We start from the raw sequence: 20,351 nt of genomic DNA on the forward strand, positions 1-20,351 counted from the left end.
TTATGACTTCAGCCATTGGGAAGCTCTCCCTTAGGACAAGCCGGAATCTGCTCCCTCTGAGCTCTGGCTGCAGGGACTTCACAGAGCTCCATCGTATTGTAGGGTTAGCATCACAAGTCCTTACTTCCTCCTCCAGATATGTTCCCTCCAACCTGCTGTAGACAATCAATGTCCCTCTCATGGGTCAGAGGTCAGATCTGGCCCATCCACAGAGAGAGATTGAGTTGACTGTCACCTCCTTGTCCTGTGCACCCACTCCTATTGACCAAAATCTTCAGCCTCAGCCTGGCAGTGATGGAAACTCCAGGTGAGATCGACATTCAGGATGTCGACTTTTTGAGTGGAAGTAAAGTGGTTTGTGGTTTCAGAGACCAGCTCCAGATATGCTCTCATCCTCACCCCCTCCTCTTTGGGGAAATCAAACTTCCCTGGATTTCTCAGGGTTCTGGTAAAAAGCCTTAGTAGCTTCCTGAGACTTTTCTTTCTTTTTTTTTTTTTAAAGATTTTATTTATTTGACAGAGAGAGACACAGCAAGAGAGGGAACACAAGCAGGGGGAGTGGGAGGGAGAAGCAGGCTTCCCGCGGAGCAGGGAGCCCGATGTGGGGCTCGATCCCAGGACCCTGGGATCATGACCTGAGCCGAAGGCAGACGCTTAACGACTGAGCCACCCAGGCACCCCTTCCTGAGACTTTTCAATACTGTAGTTATTTGTGTAGTCAATTGCTCTGATCCAAAAGAATAATAAAACTTATCTCTTCCTGAGAGGCGTAAATGATGATAGCCTGTACAAAGTTCCTAGGTTAAGCCCAAAGGTGCCAGGAAGCCTGGGGTAGCTTCCTAAGTGGGCCAGCATGCAACATGGAAGAGCTTCAAGTGTTTTAGAAGAAATGAGCCACAGAACTTGGAGACAAGTCTAAAGATTTGTAATATTTAGGGTTTACTTACGTTTTTGAGATGCAAGTCATTGTTTATCTAGATACTGCTTTGGGATTTAACAAATTATTAAAAGGAATGGGAGGGGGTGGGAGGGATGGGGTGGCTGGGTGATGGACATGGGGAGGGTATGTGTTGTGGTGAGTGCTGTGAATTGTGTAAGACTGATGAATCACAGACCTGTACCCCTGAAACAATACATTATATGTTAACAACAACAACAACAACAAAAAACCAAACCAAACCAAACCAAACCAAAACAAAAAGCAAGCATGGGTTGGGAGGGAGGGTTGGAGAAGGTACCAGAAAAAAAAAAAAAAAAAAAAAGAATGGGAGGTTCAGCTCCTAAATATAACTTTTGTATATAAATACAAGAATACTCTGCTTAAAATAACGGAGTTCTTCCACCCCCCCAAATTCTGCATTTTCCTAGGATTTTGATCAAGCACATGAGAGCAAATCTATATTTAATCAACAAGGCTTAATATGACAATCTTTAATGGTAATCTGTTATAAGATCATGGAGATTATAGAGCTGTGCTGTCCCATTTGATAGCTACTATAAACACGTGGCTCTTGAGCACTTGAAATGAGGTGTCTGAAATGAGATGTGCCCTCAGTGTAATATACACACCTGCTTTCAAAGACTTAGTATGAAAGGAAGAATGTAAAATATTTTGTTAATAATTTAAGTAAGCTCTACGCCCAACATGGGGCTTGAATTCATGACCCCGAGATCAAGAGTTGCATGGTCTACCGACTGAGCCAGTCAGATGCCCCACATTAATAATTTTCATATTGGTTACATGTCAAATGATAATACTTTGGCTACACTTGGTTAAATAAAATATATTTGTGAAATTAAAAAAAAATAAAAACAATAAAACCAAAGACTTGAGCTGAGATGTGTAAGGAGCTATCTGGCTCCTGGGGAGATTTATTTACTTGCCGAGGAGTTGGAGTAAGAAGATCTTTAAGCAGGGGTGAGGGGCAGTTGCTTTCTCCTCCTTGATAATCAGGGAAAGGAATTCTTCCTTGTTGCTCCTCTCTAGGGTGTCTGGCTACTGTCATGGGCCAGTTAACTTGGCTCTCATCCCATCATCCTAGGACACAGGGAGCCAGACATTTACTATTTCCTGGGAGAGATTTAATGAGTCTGTCTCTGATCTAGAACACCTCATGTGCACATTTGGGATAAAATTAATAAAAATGAACATTAAAAATCCAAGAGAGAGGCAAAAAGAGAGTCCAAAGGGTGAGATAAAACTGAAATGTAAGCAGAAACTCAGATTAAGACCAGACAAATCCAGGGAAAGGCTGAGAGAAAGTGTGGCTGAGAGGCCAAAAGAGAAGGATCCAGTGAATTTGTGTGTTTATTCATTCACTGATATTTACTGAGCATCTGCAGTGTGCACACGCTTTATTCTAAATTGGAGACAAGCAGGGTACAAAATTTATATTCTGGTAGGAGGGATCAGTCAAAAAAACCAATAAGTAAAATATTGCTTGTCAGATGGTAATAAATGTTATAGGGAAAAACAGAGAAGTGGGAGGGGAGATATGAGATTTAAAATCGGGGAATTAGGAAAAGCCGCACTGAGAGTAGGATGGAAACCATGTCCGAAAGAGTGTTCCAGGCCGAGGGGCCAGCAAGCCCAAAGACCAAGGCTGGAGTGAGCAGGTGGGGAGGGGTGAGAGGAGAATGAGGTCAGCTTCAGTAGGGCTTTGTAGGCCAGAGTGAGGACTTTGGTTTTCATTCTGAATGCAATTTAAACTGAGTTTTGAAGGCTAAGCATGTAAAAGCCCAAAGCTCTCAGGGCAGAATCAACTTCTGGGCTGCAGGCTGTGGATTCAGTTCCTTCATTTATTCAACTGTCCCTCTATCAGTCATTTTCCAAGCACTTAGGGAGGCCCACTTTGCCCCAGGGCCTGTGCTGGGCACTGGAGAGACCAGCAGGGAAAAGACCTTCCCCTCGACTCTGGAGGAAGAAAACCTTTCAGGGTAGTCTGAGGTCCTGTCCTCCTGCAGATGGAGCTAATACGGTCACTGTGATCTTGGAGAGCCATAAACTTGGGGAATAAGTGGGTGACAAACTGGGGAGGGCCACAGTCAGGGACAGGGGAGGCTGGAGAGTGTGGAATGGCGGGGGGTGGGTGGGGGAGAAAGGAGAGACTCCTCCCAAACGTGTTTCTGTCTTTTCTGTGGTATGAGGGGCCCCGTCTCCCTGCTTTTGTAATTTCTGGCTTCAGGCTGAGCCAGGGAGGGGCCAGTGGATGGACCAGGACAGGTGGCCTTGACATGTGATGCTTGCCCGCTGACAACTCAGTCCTCACTTTTAGAACGGTTTCCAGAAGTGATGGAAGGGGGTGGGCAGGACAACTAAATATAGTCCTGGGGCCAAGACTCAGTCTGGGAGGGTCTGTCTGCGATTCACTGTGTGCCCTCACCCGTGGTGTCGGCTCCCAGCTGTGCCTGTGGGTGCCCTGTCCTTGCTCTGAGCTTGCTGCTTGCCCTTTGCCTGTCTCCAGACACAGCTCTGACACCCACCTAAGGTTAGGCCTGACCTTGAGTGGGCCTCCTGGGAGTCTCTTTTCGCCCAAGATCTCCATCCAGACCTGTGAGTCCTGTGGGTCTTGTGGGCCTGGAGATATGGGGGAGGGGAGGCCTGGGGATCCCGGAGAGGTAGGACGGTAGGGGGTGGGGGCTCTGCGGAATTTGGGGCAGGGGCTGAGGCCTGGGCCTAAGACAGGGGAAGGACTGCAACCTGGACTCCTGTTTAGGACCTGGGATTGAGACAAGGTCCCTGTTAGGGGCTGTTTTGGGGGCTGGGGCTGAGAAATGCAACTGAGACTGCTTTGGGGCTCAAAACCGAGTCCCCCTTCCCCGTTGGCCAGAACCAGAGTCCTTTTCTGTAGGAGACGTGAGGTCTTTATAGGCTGGGGATCCTCCCTGTCTGGGTCTGGGGCCGGCCTGGTTCGCGGCTCCGCTGAGCCTCCCTGACTGAGCCCTCCTCTCCCCAGGTCCGTCATGTCGGCTGCGCCGGGCCTCCTGCACCAGGAGCTGTCCTGCCCGCTCTGCCTGCAGCTGTTCGACGCGCCCGTGACCGCCGAGTGCGGCCACAGCTTCTGCCGCGCCTGCCTGAGCCGCGTGGCTGGGGAGCCGGCGGCGGACGGCACGGTGCCCTGCCCGAGCTGCCAGGCACTCACGCGGCCGCAGGCGCTCAGCACCAACCTGCAGCTGGCGCGCCTGGTGGAGGGGCTGGCGCAGGTGCCGCAGGGCCACTGCCAGGAGCACCTCGACCCGCTCAGCATCTACTGCGAGCAGGACCGAGCGCTCGTGTGCGGCGTGTGCGCCTCGCTCGGTTCGCACCGCGGCCACCGCTTGCTGCCCGCCGCCGAAGCTCATGCGCGCCTCAAGGTGCGGGGATCGGGCGGCCTTCGGCGGCGGGGGGGCCGGGGTGGGACGGGGTTGTTGGCTGGAGCGGGGTCTGGCCGATCTGGAGGTCGCCGCATTGACCTGGATTCTGAGCTTCGGGGCCGGGGGCGCCTGGAGTGGCGGGGGACGCGTGGCGGAGCGAGGCCGCTAGGGAATGGGGACTGACGAGCTGCAGGCGGAGAAGGGAGCCTGGAAGAGGCACTCAGGGGCGGGCCCTGGGGAACGGCTGCGGCCCGAAACCTAGATTTCCCGGGCTTAGCGGCTGGAGCGCGCCCAGAGATGCAGGGGCAGCCGCCACACGGCGGACTTGGCTGAGCAGGGAGGAGAACACGTGTCTGCGGCCCGCGAGCACCGCCCCTTCCGCGGGCGTAGGCGGGGCAGATAGGACTAGCGGGGCGGGGCTTGGGGGCGGGGCTTGGGGGGCGGGCGGCCGGGGGGCGGTGTTAGCCGGGGGGCGGTGTTGGCCGGGGCCGCGGGCCTGCTTCGTGGAGGCCCACGTTCTCCCCCGAGCTGCAGAACTTGTGCGGGCCCGAGGGTCACTACATCCGGCGGCGAGGACAAGGCAGGCCTGGGAAACCCACCTCTGTGCGCAGGCCCGGGTTGGCACCGAGACCTAAATCCGGGCTGTTTTTCTCGATGGAGCTGGAAGTCTTGAACGCTTGTGTACTGAGCCCACACACAGTTGTGCGCACCCCAAGGTTTGCGATTCCCACGGGTGCCCAGAAAAGATACCAAGACATTAGCAAATAGAGACGCGCGCACACACACATACACACACTGGCTCGTCCGTGTCAGACGTGTGGCAAATCACACGCATGTAGTGACAGGAGAGTATGTGTCTACACAGGCCCAGGAAGGTCTGCCATGAAGCATTTGCTGGGCTGTGGAAGAATAAACGACAGATGCGGGAGGGGGACGAGGCGGGTTCTGGAGTCAGGGAGCGGTCCTTAGCCCCGGCAGCGAAGCTGCCATCGTCTTCTTGCGAATGATGAGCGCGGTGAGCTTCTGCGGGTTATCTTTGCCCACAAACATCAGCGTTTCCACTGCACTTCTGCTTGGCCCCCAGACTTCTAAAGAGAGTAGACCACCGTCCTCAGGCGGGTATTCGAGGCCCCCAGACTCCCCCAGGGACCCAGCCTCACCGTCCCTCCCCCTCCTGCCTTGCCCAGTTCTGCCCAGTGCCGACTGGTGGTCTTCTAGACCAGCGCAGGAGCTTCTTCCCGGGAGTCTTCCCAACCCAGGCTCACCTTTGCTGGTAACCCCAGAACTCCCAATCTGGGCCGAAGAGAGAGACCTGCCAAGAGGGAATAGAGTCCCCGACATAAACAGAGCACCAGGGGACCCAGGAGCCTGGAGGGGACAGATGGGGCGGGATACATTCTGCCAGGATCCGCATCAGCCCAGCCCCAAGCCACAGAGAGGGGCTGGCAGGAATTCTGAAGAAGGGACCCAAGAAGGGTCTGACGGAGGAGGGAGACAGGAAGGCTGGGGCGCGCGGCTGGATGCCTGGGTCCTTGGCGACGAAGAGGGGCTGTGTCCAGAGACCATGTACCAGGACTCAAGAGTGGTCGAATGGGATCTGCTGGGAGCGGGAGACTGATGCGACCCCTTGAAACCGAGCTGCCTCCTCCTGCATGCCAATGTCGTGCAGCCTGACTGCCTTGGGCTCGCAGCCGAAGCGCTCACCGCAGAAGGCAACCAGCTTGTGGAGCGTCTAGCTGCCGGAGAGGCCCCGCGGGCTGTTCTGGAAGCCTCGGCGCAGCAGCTCCGCCCCCAGCTTCAGTTTGAACTTCTTGAGCTCATCCGTGGTCAAGTATTCCCCACGCATCCAGGGTGGCGTCACGCTTCTTCCTCATGGCTTAGCCCTGTCGCCACTGAACCTCTGACGACTCCATGCTAAGAGCCACCAGGTCTGCCCTGTCTTGCAGCAGGCCAGAGCATGACCTGAGGCTGGCCAGGGGGGCCATGGGCTAATCCTGGGGCTTCCGCTAAGACGGGGACTCATCCGCAGCCAGAGCCTAGAAGGTCTCTCAGCTTCCCTTCGGCGGAGTGGGGAGGAAGCCACAGATCTGTCACAACCCCGGGTGAAGTGAGGAAGACTGTTCCCATTCTGCAAAAGAGGAAACTGAGGTTGGAAGCCATGGAGGAGGGACTGGGACCGTCTGATTCCAGGGCCATACACTTTCCAGGCAAAAAGTGACTTTGGCAGGGGCTCTTAGGAGTTTCCCTACACCTGCCTTTCAGGACTCACAAACTGGCAGGCCGAGGGGAGGATCCCGCCCACAAATCTGTTTGGTAGACGCAGCAGATAATATATTTTTTTAAAGTAAGCTTCCCCCCACCAGGAGATCTAGAGTCACATGCTGTACCCACTGAAGCAGCCAGGTGCCCCAACACAGCAGACATTTTTTTTTTAAAGATTTTATTTATTTGAGAGACAGAATGAGAGAGAAACCATAAGAGGTGTGAAGGTCAGAGGGAGAAGCAGACTCCCCGCCAAGCAGGGAGCCCGATGCGGGACTCGATCCCAGGACTCCAGGATCATGACCTGAGCCGAAGGCAGTCGTTTAACCAACTGAGCCACCCAGGCACCCCACAGCAGACATTTTTATTAAATTGCCTGCCCCCACAGCCCTTGGCGGGGGGCAGGAAGGCTGATTGGGGTGTTTTGTTATTGTTCTGCTTTTAAGGATGGGGTAAAGCCCAGAGAGAGGAGGAGGTTGAACTTCTTCTTCATACATCCTACACTCACCCCGAGAGGCGGGCTGTGTCAGCGCTGTGCCCCTCTGTTTGTCACCCTCACAAAGACCTATGCTAGGGGTGCTAAAGGCCCAGGGTGTGGGCTCAGGGGAGGGAGGCCAGGGAGGATTTCCCTAACTAGGCAGTGGGAGGGTAAGGCGTTCTCGACATCAGGACCGGGCCGGCGAGGGCCTAGAGATCTGCACACGAGTTCAGGGAATGGTGAGATGCCCACCTGACTGGAGGAGGAGCCGGCACTGACGCTGAGCCAGAGAGCGCAGGTTTAGGGCGGCACGTGGGGGGCGGGGGCAGCCCCTCAACTTCTTTATGCCTCACCCCCTCAGACGCAACTGCCGCAGCAGAAGCTGCAGCTGCAGGAGGCGTGCATGCGCAAGGAGAAGAGTGTGGCTGTGCTGGAACATCAGCTGATGGAGGTGGAGGTGAGAGGCTCAGCACAGCAGGGCCGGGGGACTGGGCATCGGCCTGGGGCTCCCAGCCCAGTGCTTTTGCCTGTTTGCTCCCCCAGGAGACGGTGCGTCAGTTCCGGGGGGCTGTCGGGGAGCAGCTGGGCAAGATGCGGGTGTTCCTGGCGGCACTGGAGGGCTCCTTGGACCGTGAGGCCGAGCGAGTGCGGGGTGAGGCAGGGGTCGCCTTGCGGCGGGAGCTGGGAAGCCTGAACTCTTACCTGGAGCAGCTACGGCAGATGGAGAAGGTCCTGGAGGAGGTGGCCGACAAGCCCCAGACTGAGTTCCTCATGGTGAGCACTGGATGTCCTTCCCTCTCTGCTTCTCAGCCAGGGTTCGGGGCCTAGAGACCTCATCCCATTGTCAGACATGGACTTTGAGGTCCAGAAAGGGACAGGACAAGGCCAGGTCACATATCGGGGGAGGGGGGCAGGACTGCTGTTATGGTTGTTTAGGTTGGACACTGCACAAAGACACTGAATTTAAGTGGGCACCATTCATATCATAGACATTGTAGGTTTGTATGTTTATTTAGATAATCTTCTACCCAGTGGAATTGGTCTCTTGAGGAAAGGGAGTACGTTTTTATAGCTCACACAGAGGTAAAGGGCTAGGGTTGGCTTTAAATTCTGGGTTTCTTTTGGCTTTCCTGTTTCTTCCTGACCCCACACTTAGCATTCCCGGTGGTCCATCCATCCTCAGAAGTCCCCAGCGTCTCCCCTGCCTGTCTCACCTCCATCTCTTTATCTCTCTTTCCAGAAATATTGCCTGGTGACCAGCAGGTGAGATCAACTTGGCCCTGCCCCTTTTCCCAACTTGCCCTAGTCTTCAGGGACACTGGCTGGCTCACCGTCTAATCACAGCAAGCCTGTACACCCCATTCTGTCCACCGCCATCTTCCTGCATTTGTGTTGAGCACAGAAATGACCCTGACCCTGACCTGGTCTTTCTCCTCAGGGACCTCCCAAACTGGTGCTGGGGACGGACCTGGGCGGGGACACAGGCATCCGTAGGGGCTCAGTGCTGCAGTGGCGGGAAGGGGGTGCCGGCGGCAGGCTTCGCAGAGGGGGCGCTGGAGGAATGCCAGGAGTGGGGAGGTGAAGAGCTGGGGGAAGAGGCGGGCCAAGACTGGTAAGAGGGAGAGAAGATGAAGCCGCTGTGGTAGGTGAGGGCAAACTGGAAGGCTGAGGAGCTTGGCCCTTATCCCAACAGAAGGTTCTTCTTAAAAAAAAAAAAAAAATTTTTTTTTTTTTTTTTTTTTTTGTGGGGGTGCCTGGCTGGCTCAGTCGGTGGAACCTGCGACTCCTGATCTCGGGGTCGTGAGTTTGAGCCCCACGTTGGGTGTAGAGATTACCTAAGTAAGTAAATAAACAAAAAAATTGTGATAAAATATACATGATGTAAACTTTGCCATTTTAACCATTTTTTGACGTACACATTTTAAGTTCAGTGACATTAAGTACATTCGTGTTGTGCCACCACCATCCAGCACCATCTCCCTCCAGAACTTTTTTTTTTTTTTAAAGATTTTATTTATTTATTTGAGAGAGAGAATGAGAGAGCACATGAGAGGGGGGGAGGGTCAGAGGGAGAAGCAGGCTCCCTGCCGAGCAGGGAGCCCGATGCGGGACTTGATCCCGGGACTCTAGGATCATGACCTGAGCCGAAGGCAGTCGCTTAACCAACTGAGCCACCCAGGCGCCCCTCTCTCCAGAACTTTTTCATCCTTCCAAACAGAAACTCTGAGAGTTTTAATAAAAGCCCAGGTGTGATGCAGGAGAGATCCTGGAACTCCACCACAGCCCCTGTCCTCCTCTCTTTGGGGTAATGCCTCAGGCCCTGCCCCTGCTCCATGCCTCCTCCAGGAAGTCCCTCCACACACAGCTGCCCCCACCTCCCCGCCCCCAGGCTACAGAAGATCCTGGCAGAATCACCGCCGCCTGCCCGTCTGGACATCCAGCTGCCTGTCATCTCAGATGACTTCAAATTCCAGGTGTGGAGGAAGATGTTCCGGGCTCTGATGCCAGGTACTGGGGAGGGGCTGTCTCCGGGTTTGTGTTTGTAACTGTGTGGTTGAGGGGAGGTCCTGGCTACGCAAGAGAGTCCTCTCAGTCCCAGCTGGGAGGTCATCGAAGAAGGTGCCCATTGCCCCTTTACCTCTGGGGTTTGCCTTGCACCCTTGTAACCTGTGCTCAGAGAAGGACCTTTGGGGGCATGGGGTTTACGGGTGGGGGGCTGACGTGGGGAGGACCCTGCTTACCGTTGGTAAGCCCTGTGTGATCCTGGGTCAGTTCCTGCCCCCTCTGGCCGGCGGAGATGATCATGGCTGCCAGTTGGAGGCTGAGGGTGTGCAGAACAGACACCCTGGGGATGGGCCTAGGCCAGACACTGACTCTGGTGGCCTGTGGCTGGGGAGGCCCCTAAGGGTTCTGCCTCCTGTCCCTGAGAGCTCGGTCACATAGGTGCCATAGGTTACAGAACTCCAGGACATGCACACATGGCTGGAATAGCCCTGACCACCTTGCGGGAGGAGGGGTGGGGGGAGATGCTGTTTTATCCAAGGCAAGACTAAGTAAGGCCCAGAGACGGGCTCGAGACTGACTGAAATCACACAGCTGGGTGAGGCGGGGGCCGGCCTACGACCCAGCTTCTTGACTGTCTCCTGCTTTGGGACCTGGGCCTCAGCTACTGACTTACATGCCTTGTATCCATGGGATCCTCCCTACCTTGGAAAGAGGCAGTTATGGCCTCGTTTTCCAGCCGAGCAGACTGAAGCTCAGACAGGTCCAGTCTTTGGCCCAAGCCAGGAAGCAGAGAGGGACTCACCTCCCAAAGATGTTGGGGGGATTAGAGCAGACCGGCTGGCCCCTAAGTTGGTTGGGAGAAGCTTGCGGGAGGCAGACACGCAGGGCCTGACCGCTCTGACCTTGGCAGTTATGAAGGACCTGACCTTTGACCCGAGCACGGCCCACCCGAGCCTGGTGCTGTCTCCCTCCGGCCGCCGCGTGGAGTGCTCGGAGCAGAAGGCGCCGCCGGCCGGAGAGGACCCGTGCCAGTTCGACAAGGCTGTGGCGGTGGTGGCGCACCAGCTGCTGTCCGACGGCGAGCACTACTGGGAGGTGGAGGTGGGCGATAAGCCGCGCTGGGCCCTCGGCGTGATCGCGGCCCAGGCCAGCCGCCGCGGCCGCCTGCACGCCGTGCCCTCGCAAGGCCTCTGGCTGATCGGGCTGCGAGACGGCAAGATCCTGGAGGCGCACGTCGAAGCCAAGGAGCCGCGCTCACTGCGCACCCCGGAGAGGCGGCCGTGGCGCATTGGGATCTACCTAAGCTTCGGCGACGGAGTCCTCTCCTTTTATGATGCCAGCGACGCCGACGCCCTCGAGCTGCTCTTTGCCTTCCACGAGCGCCTGCCCGGGCCCGTGTACCCCTTCTTCGACGTGTGCTGGCATGACAAGGGCAAAAACGCTCAGCCGCTGCTGCTCGTAGGGGCTGATGGCGAGGAGGCCTGAGCCGCCCAGTGGGTTGGGGAGGGGGCCAGGGTCCTGCAGGCCTGGAAGGAGACTGGGCGCGCAGGGGTTGTCAGGACTGAAGGCAGGGCCACGGTGGGGTGGGGGTGGGGGTTGGGGACGGGAGACTCTAAGAGTTCTGAGAAGTTGGAAGTTTTAGGGGTTGGAGTGGCTGGGGGGAAGGGAGATCTAAAGTTAGGTCAGTAAGGAAATCCCAGTTTGGGAACCAGGAAGCCCAAAATTTCCAGGAAGAAATTGAAGTTGAGGGAAGGAGTGAAAAGGGTCAGGTGTCTGGAGTGGGGGGATCTGAAGAACTCTGTAGAGCAAGGAGCTCCTTCAGCCTCACGTTCCCCTCCTTCTTGGTGGCCTTGGGGCCTTGGGGCAAGGGGTCCAGACCCACCATACAGAAAGGTCTTTCCCTTCATGGTTCTCCAACTTGGGCGTGCATCAAAACCACTTTTTCAAAGCATGTAACAGTGACTTGTTAAAGCAGTTTCTGGTTCACTAGGTCTGGGGGCAGGACAAAATTTTGCTTTTCTAACAAGTTCCCCGGGGCTATGCTGTTCCTGCAGGTTATAAGTGGGATCACCTGGAGAACCCCGGACTTAGACACTGGTCTGTTCAGTAAACTCTCCATTACACAGAATCAGTTATCAGATAGCTATCAGCTCTCAGGAGTAGAAAACACAAACTGTATTCCTCTGGCGATTCAACAGTCATTGAAAAACTGCCAGAGCCCACGCTAAGTGAATAAACTGACCCCCCAACTATTTCCCTTTTGCCTCTGGAGTATGTTTACTGAGTGTCTTGGACACTGAAGAAATCTCTCAAGTTGCCAACCAAGAGAAAGAGCCTGATACCAATCCCAGCCTGGGCCCTGCTGCTTGTGGAGAATAGAAGGCTCCCCCCCCCCCCCCCCCCCCCCCTTCTCCTGGATTGGCCCCCCGCTGCTTACTCACTGGTTCACACCTTCTTTGGTTTTAGCTCAATGGCCCATTTCTTGGGCTCTGGAATTAACCACTGAGGCCCAGAGTGAGAGTTCTTCTTCCTTAGAGGGAAAGGCCTTTGGGGACTCAGGCAGGTGGGATTGCCCCTCCTGTCTTGAGAGAAGATGATGGTGTGGGGCCATTTGTTCTCTGTGTCGGGATGCTGCTGCTGATGTGTGAAAGGGCCTGGGAACTCCTGGAAACAGGTGCCAATATGGGAATTTTCTTGGGGGATAAAGCAAAAGGAAGGTGTGGGTAGGGTAAGAGAGGCCTCAAGATCTGGCTGGGGGGCATCCCGCATTCCTGGCTGTGTCTCCCAGAGGAATAGCTCTCAGACACCGAAGAGGGGATTAATTTGAGAAGCTGTTTCATGCTAGAAAGTAAAGTAAAAGGGTTATTTGGTTGTAAAATTCAGCAGCATTAATAGAGACGATTATATTCAGACTCCTTCCCCATTAAATCTGTGCGAAGGGACAAGTGACCTATTGTTAGGCTTAGTAAACTCCTATTGTCCACCTGGCTTTCAGTCTTGACCCATCTCATCTTTCCAAAAACACAAATGTGGTGGTAGGATCCAGTTGCTCAAAACTTTCAACAACTCCATGTTGCCTGCAGGAGAAAGCCCTAGATCTTTGGCTCAGCATTTGAGATACCCTGCTATTCTCCAGCCACATCTACTCTCTGGCCCTACTGACCTCTTGGGGTCCTTGCACCACCACATCACATAACTCTCTGTTAGGAATGCTTTTTTGCTTCCCATTCATCCTACAGGGATTCCCTGAAACACCACTATTTTCTATCCTCTCCAGACCCAGCTCGTCTTTACAAGGTGCATTCCAGTGCCCTCCCCTGTCACGGGCTGGCGATGTCCAAGATCCCAAAGCCCCTTCCTGAAGAATTAGGTGCTCTGAGAAACAGATGCCAAGACAGCATTAAATGTGCAAGGGTTTTATGAGGGAAGGTGCCAGTGTAGGGGCAAACGGGGCTGTCAGATTATGATGCCAGTCTGACCCTGAGTGAAGGAGAGAGTGAGGAAAGGTTGGGGGAAAGTGTCGTTGATAGCTGTGGGGACTTCTCTACAAGTTGCCTGTGCAGGGAGCCCTGTGTGTCCCCAGTATGGGCTTGCCTTTGCATCCCTGCTATGTTTGCATCATTGCTGGGAGCTGGCTTTGGAGCTGTGCTTGGCACAGATGCAGAAATGGGTTTCACAGCTCTTCAGCTGCTGCCCTCAGTCTTTGCTCCCCTTTGTTGGAGTTCTGTCAGGAAAATGTCTTTTCACAGCCACCGCAGGTTCTTTCTACATAAAGTTACCTTGGCTTGAGCTGTGTGCACTGAGGGAAATGACCCTGTGACCTTGCTTATCTATGGCTGACTGAGAGAGGGGGTCCCCGAGACAAAGGCTGTCATGATGTGACAAGTTTGTGGGAAACTTTTGCCTAGTCAGAGTGTTCCTTGTTGGATGGTGGCCACCTGGCCCATCCAGAATCTTCCTGGTGATGTAGGAAGGTGAAATGGAAGCACAGAGCTGGGTTCCTCCAGCACCCGTGTCTCCAAAGACCAGAATCTTCTCCTTTAGTACTTCCCCCTCATGGAGACTCTGGGAACCCAGAGCAACCAGCTGCTGAGAGGTATGGCCATGAACCCACAGGTGCATGATGCATCTTAGAGTATCAAATTTATACGAGGATTATTATTATTCTTGATGGTGGTGGTGAGAAAGTTGTATAATTTAACCAGTAAGTAAACATTGCAAACATGTTCATATTAAAACAAACATATTATGGAGTACAGAATTGACAGGAATTTTTGAGATTAAACAAGAGATGTCCACGAACTTTTGTATTTGTACTGGCTGTTTGGATCTAGACGTCTAGACCCTCAGGGATATGAATTCCTAAAATTATTTTAAAAAAATTAAAAAAAATGAGGGGCACCTGGGTGGCTCAGTGGTTAAGCATCTGCCTTTGGCTCAGGTCATGATCCCAGGGTCCTGGAATCAAGCCCTGCATTGGGCTCCCTGCTCAGTGGAAAGCCTGCTTCTCCCTCTCCCACCTCCAGCTTGTGTTCCCTCTCTCACTGTATCTCTCTCTCAGTCAAATAAATAAATAAATAAATAAATAAATAAATAAATAAATAAAATCTTTAAAAAAATTTAAAAAGGCACAAATATACTTAATAATATCTTACAGATAAGAGGAAAGTTCTCTGACCATGTTTCCCTCCCCCACCCATTCCTAATCTTCTCTTTTTTCTTCATCAGAAATAATGTCTGTTGTCAGTTTGGGGAGTAGTTTTCCAGGACTTCCTGTACATATATATGTTCCACAGAAAATACATAGTATTATATTTTTCTTTCTATATAAATGATGTCATACTCTACATGAACATGACATATTCTACAACATGATTTTTTCACTTAGTCATATAGTTAGGAGATCTATCCATGTCACTATGTAGAGTGTACCTTCTTCTTTTTAACTGCTGTGTAGTATTCCACTATATGAATGTGCCATTGCTTACTTAATCATTCCCTGATTAATTGGCATTTGTTTCTATTTTTTTATAATTACAAATAGTGCTGCAATGAGCATCCTTGTATCTGCCCCTGTGTACACATGCACAAAGGTTTCTCTAGGGTAGATTCTGAGTGGTGGAGTTACTGTGGCCTAGCATGTATACCTTTAAAATTTGAATAGGTGGGGTACTAAATGAGAAAAATATGCAGCCAAGAATACTATATTATTGAAAATAGAAAGAGTGATAAAAAGCTTCGAGGACAAACAGAAACTAAAAGAATTTGTGATCACCAAAGGAGCCCTATAAGAAATATTGAAAGGGGTCATCTAAGCAAAGAGAGAGCCTAAAAGTAACATAGACCAGAAAGGAACAGAGACAATATACAGTAATAGTCACCTTACAGGCAATACAATGGTACTAAATTCATATCTTTCAATAGTTACCCTGAATGTAAATGGGCTAAATGCCCCATCAAAAGACACAGGCTATCAGATTGGATTAAAAAAGCAAGACCCTTCGATATGCTGTCTGCAAGAGACTCATTTTAGACCCAAAGACACCTCCAGATTGAAAGTGAGGGGGTGGATAACTATTTTTCATGCTAATGGACACCAAAAGAAAGCTGGGGTTGCAATTCTTATATCAGACAAATTAGATTTTAAACCAAAGACTGTAATAAGAGATGGGAAAGGACACTATATCCTACTTAAAGGGTCTATCCAACAAGAAGATCTAACAATTGTAAATATCTATGCCCCTACCATGGGAGCAGCCAATTATATAAGCCAGTTAATAACAAAATCAAAGAAACATATTGGCAATAATACAATAATAGTAGGGAACTTTAACAGCCTCCTCACTGAAATGGACAAATTATCTAGGCATAAGATCAACAAGGAAATAAAGGCTTTAAATGACACACTGGACCAAATGGACTTCACAGATATATTCAGAAAATTACATCCCAAAGCAACGGAATACACATTCTTCTCTAGTGCCCATAGAACACTCCAGAATAGATCACATCTTAGGTCACAAATCAGGTCTCAACCGGTACCAAAAGATTGGGATCATTCCCTGCATATTTTCAGACCACAATGCTTTGAAACTAGAACTCAGTCACAAGAGGAAAGTCGGAAAGAACTCAAATACATGGAGGCTAAAGAGCATCCTACTAAAGAATGAATGGGTCAACCAGGAAATTAAAGAATTTAAAAAATTCATGGAAACAAATGGAAATGAATATGCAACTGTCCAAAATCTTTGGGATACAGCAAAGGCGGTCCTAAGAGGGAAGTATATAGCAATACAAGTCTTTCTCAAGAAACAAGAAAGGTCTCAAATACACAACCGAACCCTGTACCTAAAGGAGCTGGAGAACAGCAAATAAAGCCTAAGCCCAGCAGGAGAAGAGAAATAATAAAGATCAGAGCAGAAATCAATGAAATAGAAACCAAAAGAACAGTAGAGCAGATCAACGAAACTAGGAGGTAGTTTTTGAAAGAATTAATAAGATTGATAAACCCCTGGCCAGACTTATCAAAAAGAAAAGACAAAGGACCCAAATAAATAAAATCATGAATGAAAGAGGAGAGATCACAACCAACACCAAAGAAATCAAACAATTATAAGAACATATTATGAGCAACTATATGCCAACAAATTAGACAATCTGGAAGAAATGGATGCATTCCTAGAGATGTATAAACTACCAAAATTGAACTAGGAAGAAATAGAAAACATGAACAGACCCATAACCTGCAAGGAAATTGAAGCAGTAATCAAAAATCTCCCAACAAACAAGAGCCCAGGGCCAGATGGCTTCCCTGGGGAATTCTACCAAACATTTCAAGAATAATGAATACCTATTCTTCTGAAACTGTTCCAAAAAATAGAAATGGAAGGAAAACTTCCAAACTCGTTTTATGAGGCCAACATTACCTTGACCCCAAAACCAGATGAAGATCCCACCAAAAAGGAGAACTACAGACCAATATCCCCGATGAACATGGATGCAAAAATTCTCACCAAAATACTAGCCAATAAGATCCAACAGTACACTAAAAAGATTATTCACCATGACCAAGTGGGATTTATTCCTGGGCTACAACGTTGGTTCAACATCTGCAAATCAATCAATGTGATACACTACATTAATAAAAGAAAGAACAAGAGCCCTATGATCCTCTCAATAGATGCAGAAAAAGCATTTGACAAAGTATAGCATGCTTTCTTTCTTTCTTTCTTTCTTTCTTTTTTTTTTTTAAAGATTTTATTTAACAGAGAGACATAGTGAGAGAGGGAACACAAGCAGGGGGAGTGGGAAGGGGAGAAGCAGGCTTCTCGCAGAGCAGGGAGCCCAATGCGGGGCTCAATCCCAGGACCCTGGGATCATGACCTGAGCTGAAGGCAGATGCTTAACGACTGAGCCACCCAGGCGCCCCTATAGCATCCTTTCTTGATTAAAACTCTTCACAGGGTAGGGATAGAAGGCACATACCTCAATATCATAAAATCCATCTAAGAAAAACCCACAGTGAATATCATCCTCAACAAGGAAAAACTGAGAGCTTTCCCTCTAAGGTCAGGAACACACAGGGTTGTCCTCTATCACCACTGTTGTTCAACATAGTACTAGAAGTCATAGCCTCAGCAATCAGACAACAAAAAAAAATAAAAGGTATCCGAATCAGCAACAAAGAAGTCAAACTCTCACTCTTTGCAGATGATATGATACTTTATGTGGAAAACCCAAAAGACTCCACATCAAAACTGCTAGAACTCATACAGGAATTCAGTAAAGTGGCAGAATATAAAACCAATGCACAGAAATCAGTTGCATTTCTATACACCAACAACAAGACAGAAGAAAGAGAAATTAAGGAGTCAATCCCATTTATAATTGCACCCAAAACCATAAGATACCTAGGAATAAATCTAACTAAAGAGGCAAAGAATCTGTACTCAGAAAACTATAGAATACTTATGAAAGATATTGAGGAAGACACAAATAAATGGAAAAAGGGTTACATGCTCACGGATTGGAAGAATAAATATTGTTAAAATGTCTATTCTACCTAGAGCAATCTACACATTTAATGCAATCCCTATAAAAATACTATCAACTTTTCCCACAGAAATGGAACAAACAATCCTAAAATTTGTATGGAACCAGAAAATATCCCAAATAGCCAGAGAAATGTTGAAAAAGAAACGCAAAGCTGGCGGCATCACAATTCCAGACTTCCAGCTCTATTACAAAGCTGTAATCAAGAGAGTATGGTACTGGCACAAAAACAGACACATAGATTAATGGAACAGAATAGAGAGCCCAGAAATGGACCGTCAACTCTATGGTCAACTAATCTTTGACAAAGCAGGAAAGAATATCCAATGGAAAAAAGACAGTCTCTTCCTTCTGGGTCTCTAACTAGTCTTTAGCTTAAAATCTAATTTGTCTGATATAAGAATTCCTACCCCAGCTTTCTTTTGAGGTCCGTTGGCATGGAAGATGGATCTCCATCCCTTCACACTATATCATTCTTAAAGGGTCTATCCAACAAGAAGATCTAACAATTGTAAATATCTATGCCCCAACATGGGAGCAGCCATCTACATAAGCCAACTGTTAACCAAAATAAAGAGTCATATTGATAACAATACAGTAATTGTAGGAGACCTCAATACTCCACTCTCAGCAATGGACGGATCATCTTAGCAGAAAATCAACAAAGAAACAAGAGCTTTGAATGACACACTGGACCAGATGGACCTCATAGATATATACAGAACATTCCACCCTAAAACAACAGAATATTCATTCAACTCAATCACAAGAAAAGATTTGGCAGAAATTCAGACACTTGGAAGCTAAAGACCACTCTGCTCAAGAATGTTTGGGTCAACCAGGAAATCAAAGAACTTAATTCATGGAAACTGATGAGAATGAAAACACATCAGTCCAAAATCTATGGGATACTGCAAAGGCATTCCTAAGGGGGAAATACATAGCCATCCAAGCCTCACTCAAAAAAATAGAAAAATCCCGAATTCACCATCTAACTTTACACCTTAAAGAACTGGAGAAAAAGCAACAAACGATGACTAAGCCACACATTAGAAGAGAAATAATTAAGATTAGAGCAGAGATCAATGAATTAGACACCAGAAACACAGTAGGTCAGAGCAACAAAACTAGAAGCTTGTTCTTTGAAAGAATTAATAAGATCAACAAACCACTGGCCAGACTTATCCAAAAAAAGAGAGAAATGACCCAAATTAATAAAATTATGAATGAAAGGGGAGAGATCATGACTAACACCAAGGAAATAGAAACAATTATTAGAAATTAGTGTCAACACTGGGGGAAAAGATGGCAGAGGAGTAGGGGACCCTATTTCAAGGGGTCCCTGGAATTGAGCTGGATATCTACCAGACCACTCTGAGCACCCACGAAACCAGCCTGAGATGTAAGAAGATCTGGATCTCTACAAACAGAATATTGCAGGCGGTTGGTTTTGAGGTACGAAGCGGGGAGCCGTGATTCCATGGGCAGATATCAGAGGATAAATGGCAGCAGGAGGGTGTCTGGCCATGGGGATCCTACACCACTGGTGAGCGACAGCCTCCCGTTCTGGGGATGGGGCCCAGACTTGCAGACTGGTAGTGGCAGGGAAAGGACTTTAGGGCAGCCCCCAGGGTGGAAACCTGGAGTGGCGGGGTTGCACAGGTGAACTGGGAGCAGCTGGTGGTTTTAGAAGCACAAAGGGCAGAGACGAACCCCGACCTGGAGGCAGGACTGGGAGCGCTGCGGAGGGGCGCACAACCCAGGACAGTGCAGTTTATAGCCACACGGACAGAAATGGAGATGGTGTGGCCTGGAGAGCTCACTGAAGAACAGACTGAGATCTCTCTATGCTCTGAGGCAGAGGGTTGGAAACAGTCTCTTGTGCTCTGACTCACGGAAGAGACGCAGAAAGCCGCCAGGGAAAGCCACCAGAGAACAAAAGCCCCAAGACTGATTCCCGCTGAGCCCATCCCCCACCACAGGGGGCAGGGCAACTCCGCCCAAACAGGGTTGCCTGAGTAACGGCGCGTCAGGCCCCTCCTGCAGAAGACAGACTGGGAAAACAAGAGGCCAGCAACCCTAAGGTCCCAAGAAAACAGGTGCATCTTGCTTGGGTTCTGGTCAATAATTTGGACTCTATACATTCCCTCAAACACCCATCAACAGAATGACTAGGAGGAGGAGCCCCCAAAATAGAAAAGACTCAGACATTATGACTTATGCTGCAGATTTACAAATGGATGCAGATATAACCAAGATGTCGGAGATGGAGTTCAGGCTAGCAATTGTGAAGACAATGGCTAGAATGTAGAAATCAATTAATGGCAACATAGAGTCTCTAAGGGAAGAAATGAAAGCTGAATTGGCAGAACTTAAAAATGCTATCAATGATATCCAATCCAATCTAGATAATCTAACAGCTAGGGTAACTGAGACAGAAGAGAGAATAAGCGATCTGGAAGACAGTATAATAGATGAAAAGGGAAAAGAGGAGGCCAGGGAAAACAACTCAGAATCCATGAAAATAGAATCAGAGAAATAAGTGACACCATGAAGCGTTCCAATGTCAGAATAATTGGAATTCCAGAGGGAGTGGAGAGAGAAGACTAGGAGATGTATTTGAGCAAATCGTAGCTGAGAACTTCCCTAATCTGGGGAATGAAACAAACATTCGCGTCCTAGAGGCAGAGAGGACCCCTCC

General features: G+C 49.8%; 1 protein-coding gene across 1 annotated transcript; it reads left to right on the forward strand.

The window, feature by feature from the left end:
- Positions 1 to 3,963: 3,963 nt before the first annotated feature.
- TRIM72 (tripartite motif containing 72) lies at positions 3,964 to 11,083 on the forward strand. The gene is made up of 6 exons (XM_021700546.1): positions 3,964 to 4,353; positions 7,455 to 7,550; positions 7,637 to 7,867; positions 8,334 to 8,356; positions 9,483 to 9,601; positions 10,509 to 11,083. Exons 1-6 carry the CDS (start codon positions 3,964 to 3,966, stop codon positions 11,081 to 11,083), a joined length of 1,434 nt encoding a protein of 477 aa, XP_021556221.1.
- Positions 11,084 to 20,351: the final 9,268 nt, after the last annotated feature.

Source organism: Neomonachus schauinslandi, chromosome 5 (assembly GCF_002201575.2).
Source record: "Neomonachus schauinslandi chromosome 5, ASM220157v2, whole genome shotgun sequence".
NCBI lineage: Eukaryota > Metazoa > Chordata > Mammalia > Carnivora > Phocidae > Neomonachus > Neomonachus schauinslandi.

Excerpts from the sequence above, each read along its gene's own strand:
- TRIM72 (XM_021700546.1), top strand. The coding sequence starts at position 3,964 with ATGTCGGCTGCGCCGGGCCTCCTGCACCAGGAGCTGTCCTGCCCGCTC. Across the intron at positions 7,551-7,636 it reads ATCAGCTGATGGAGGTGGAG|GAGACGGTGCGTCAGTTCCG; the intron begins GTGAGAGGCTCA and ends TTGCTCCCCCAG. Across the intron at positions 7,868-8,333 it reads CCCAGACTGAGTTCCTCATG|AAATATTGCCTGGTGACCAG; the intron begins GTGAGCACTGGA and ends CTCTCTTTCCAG.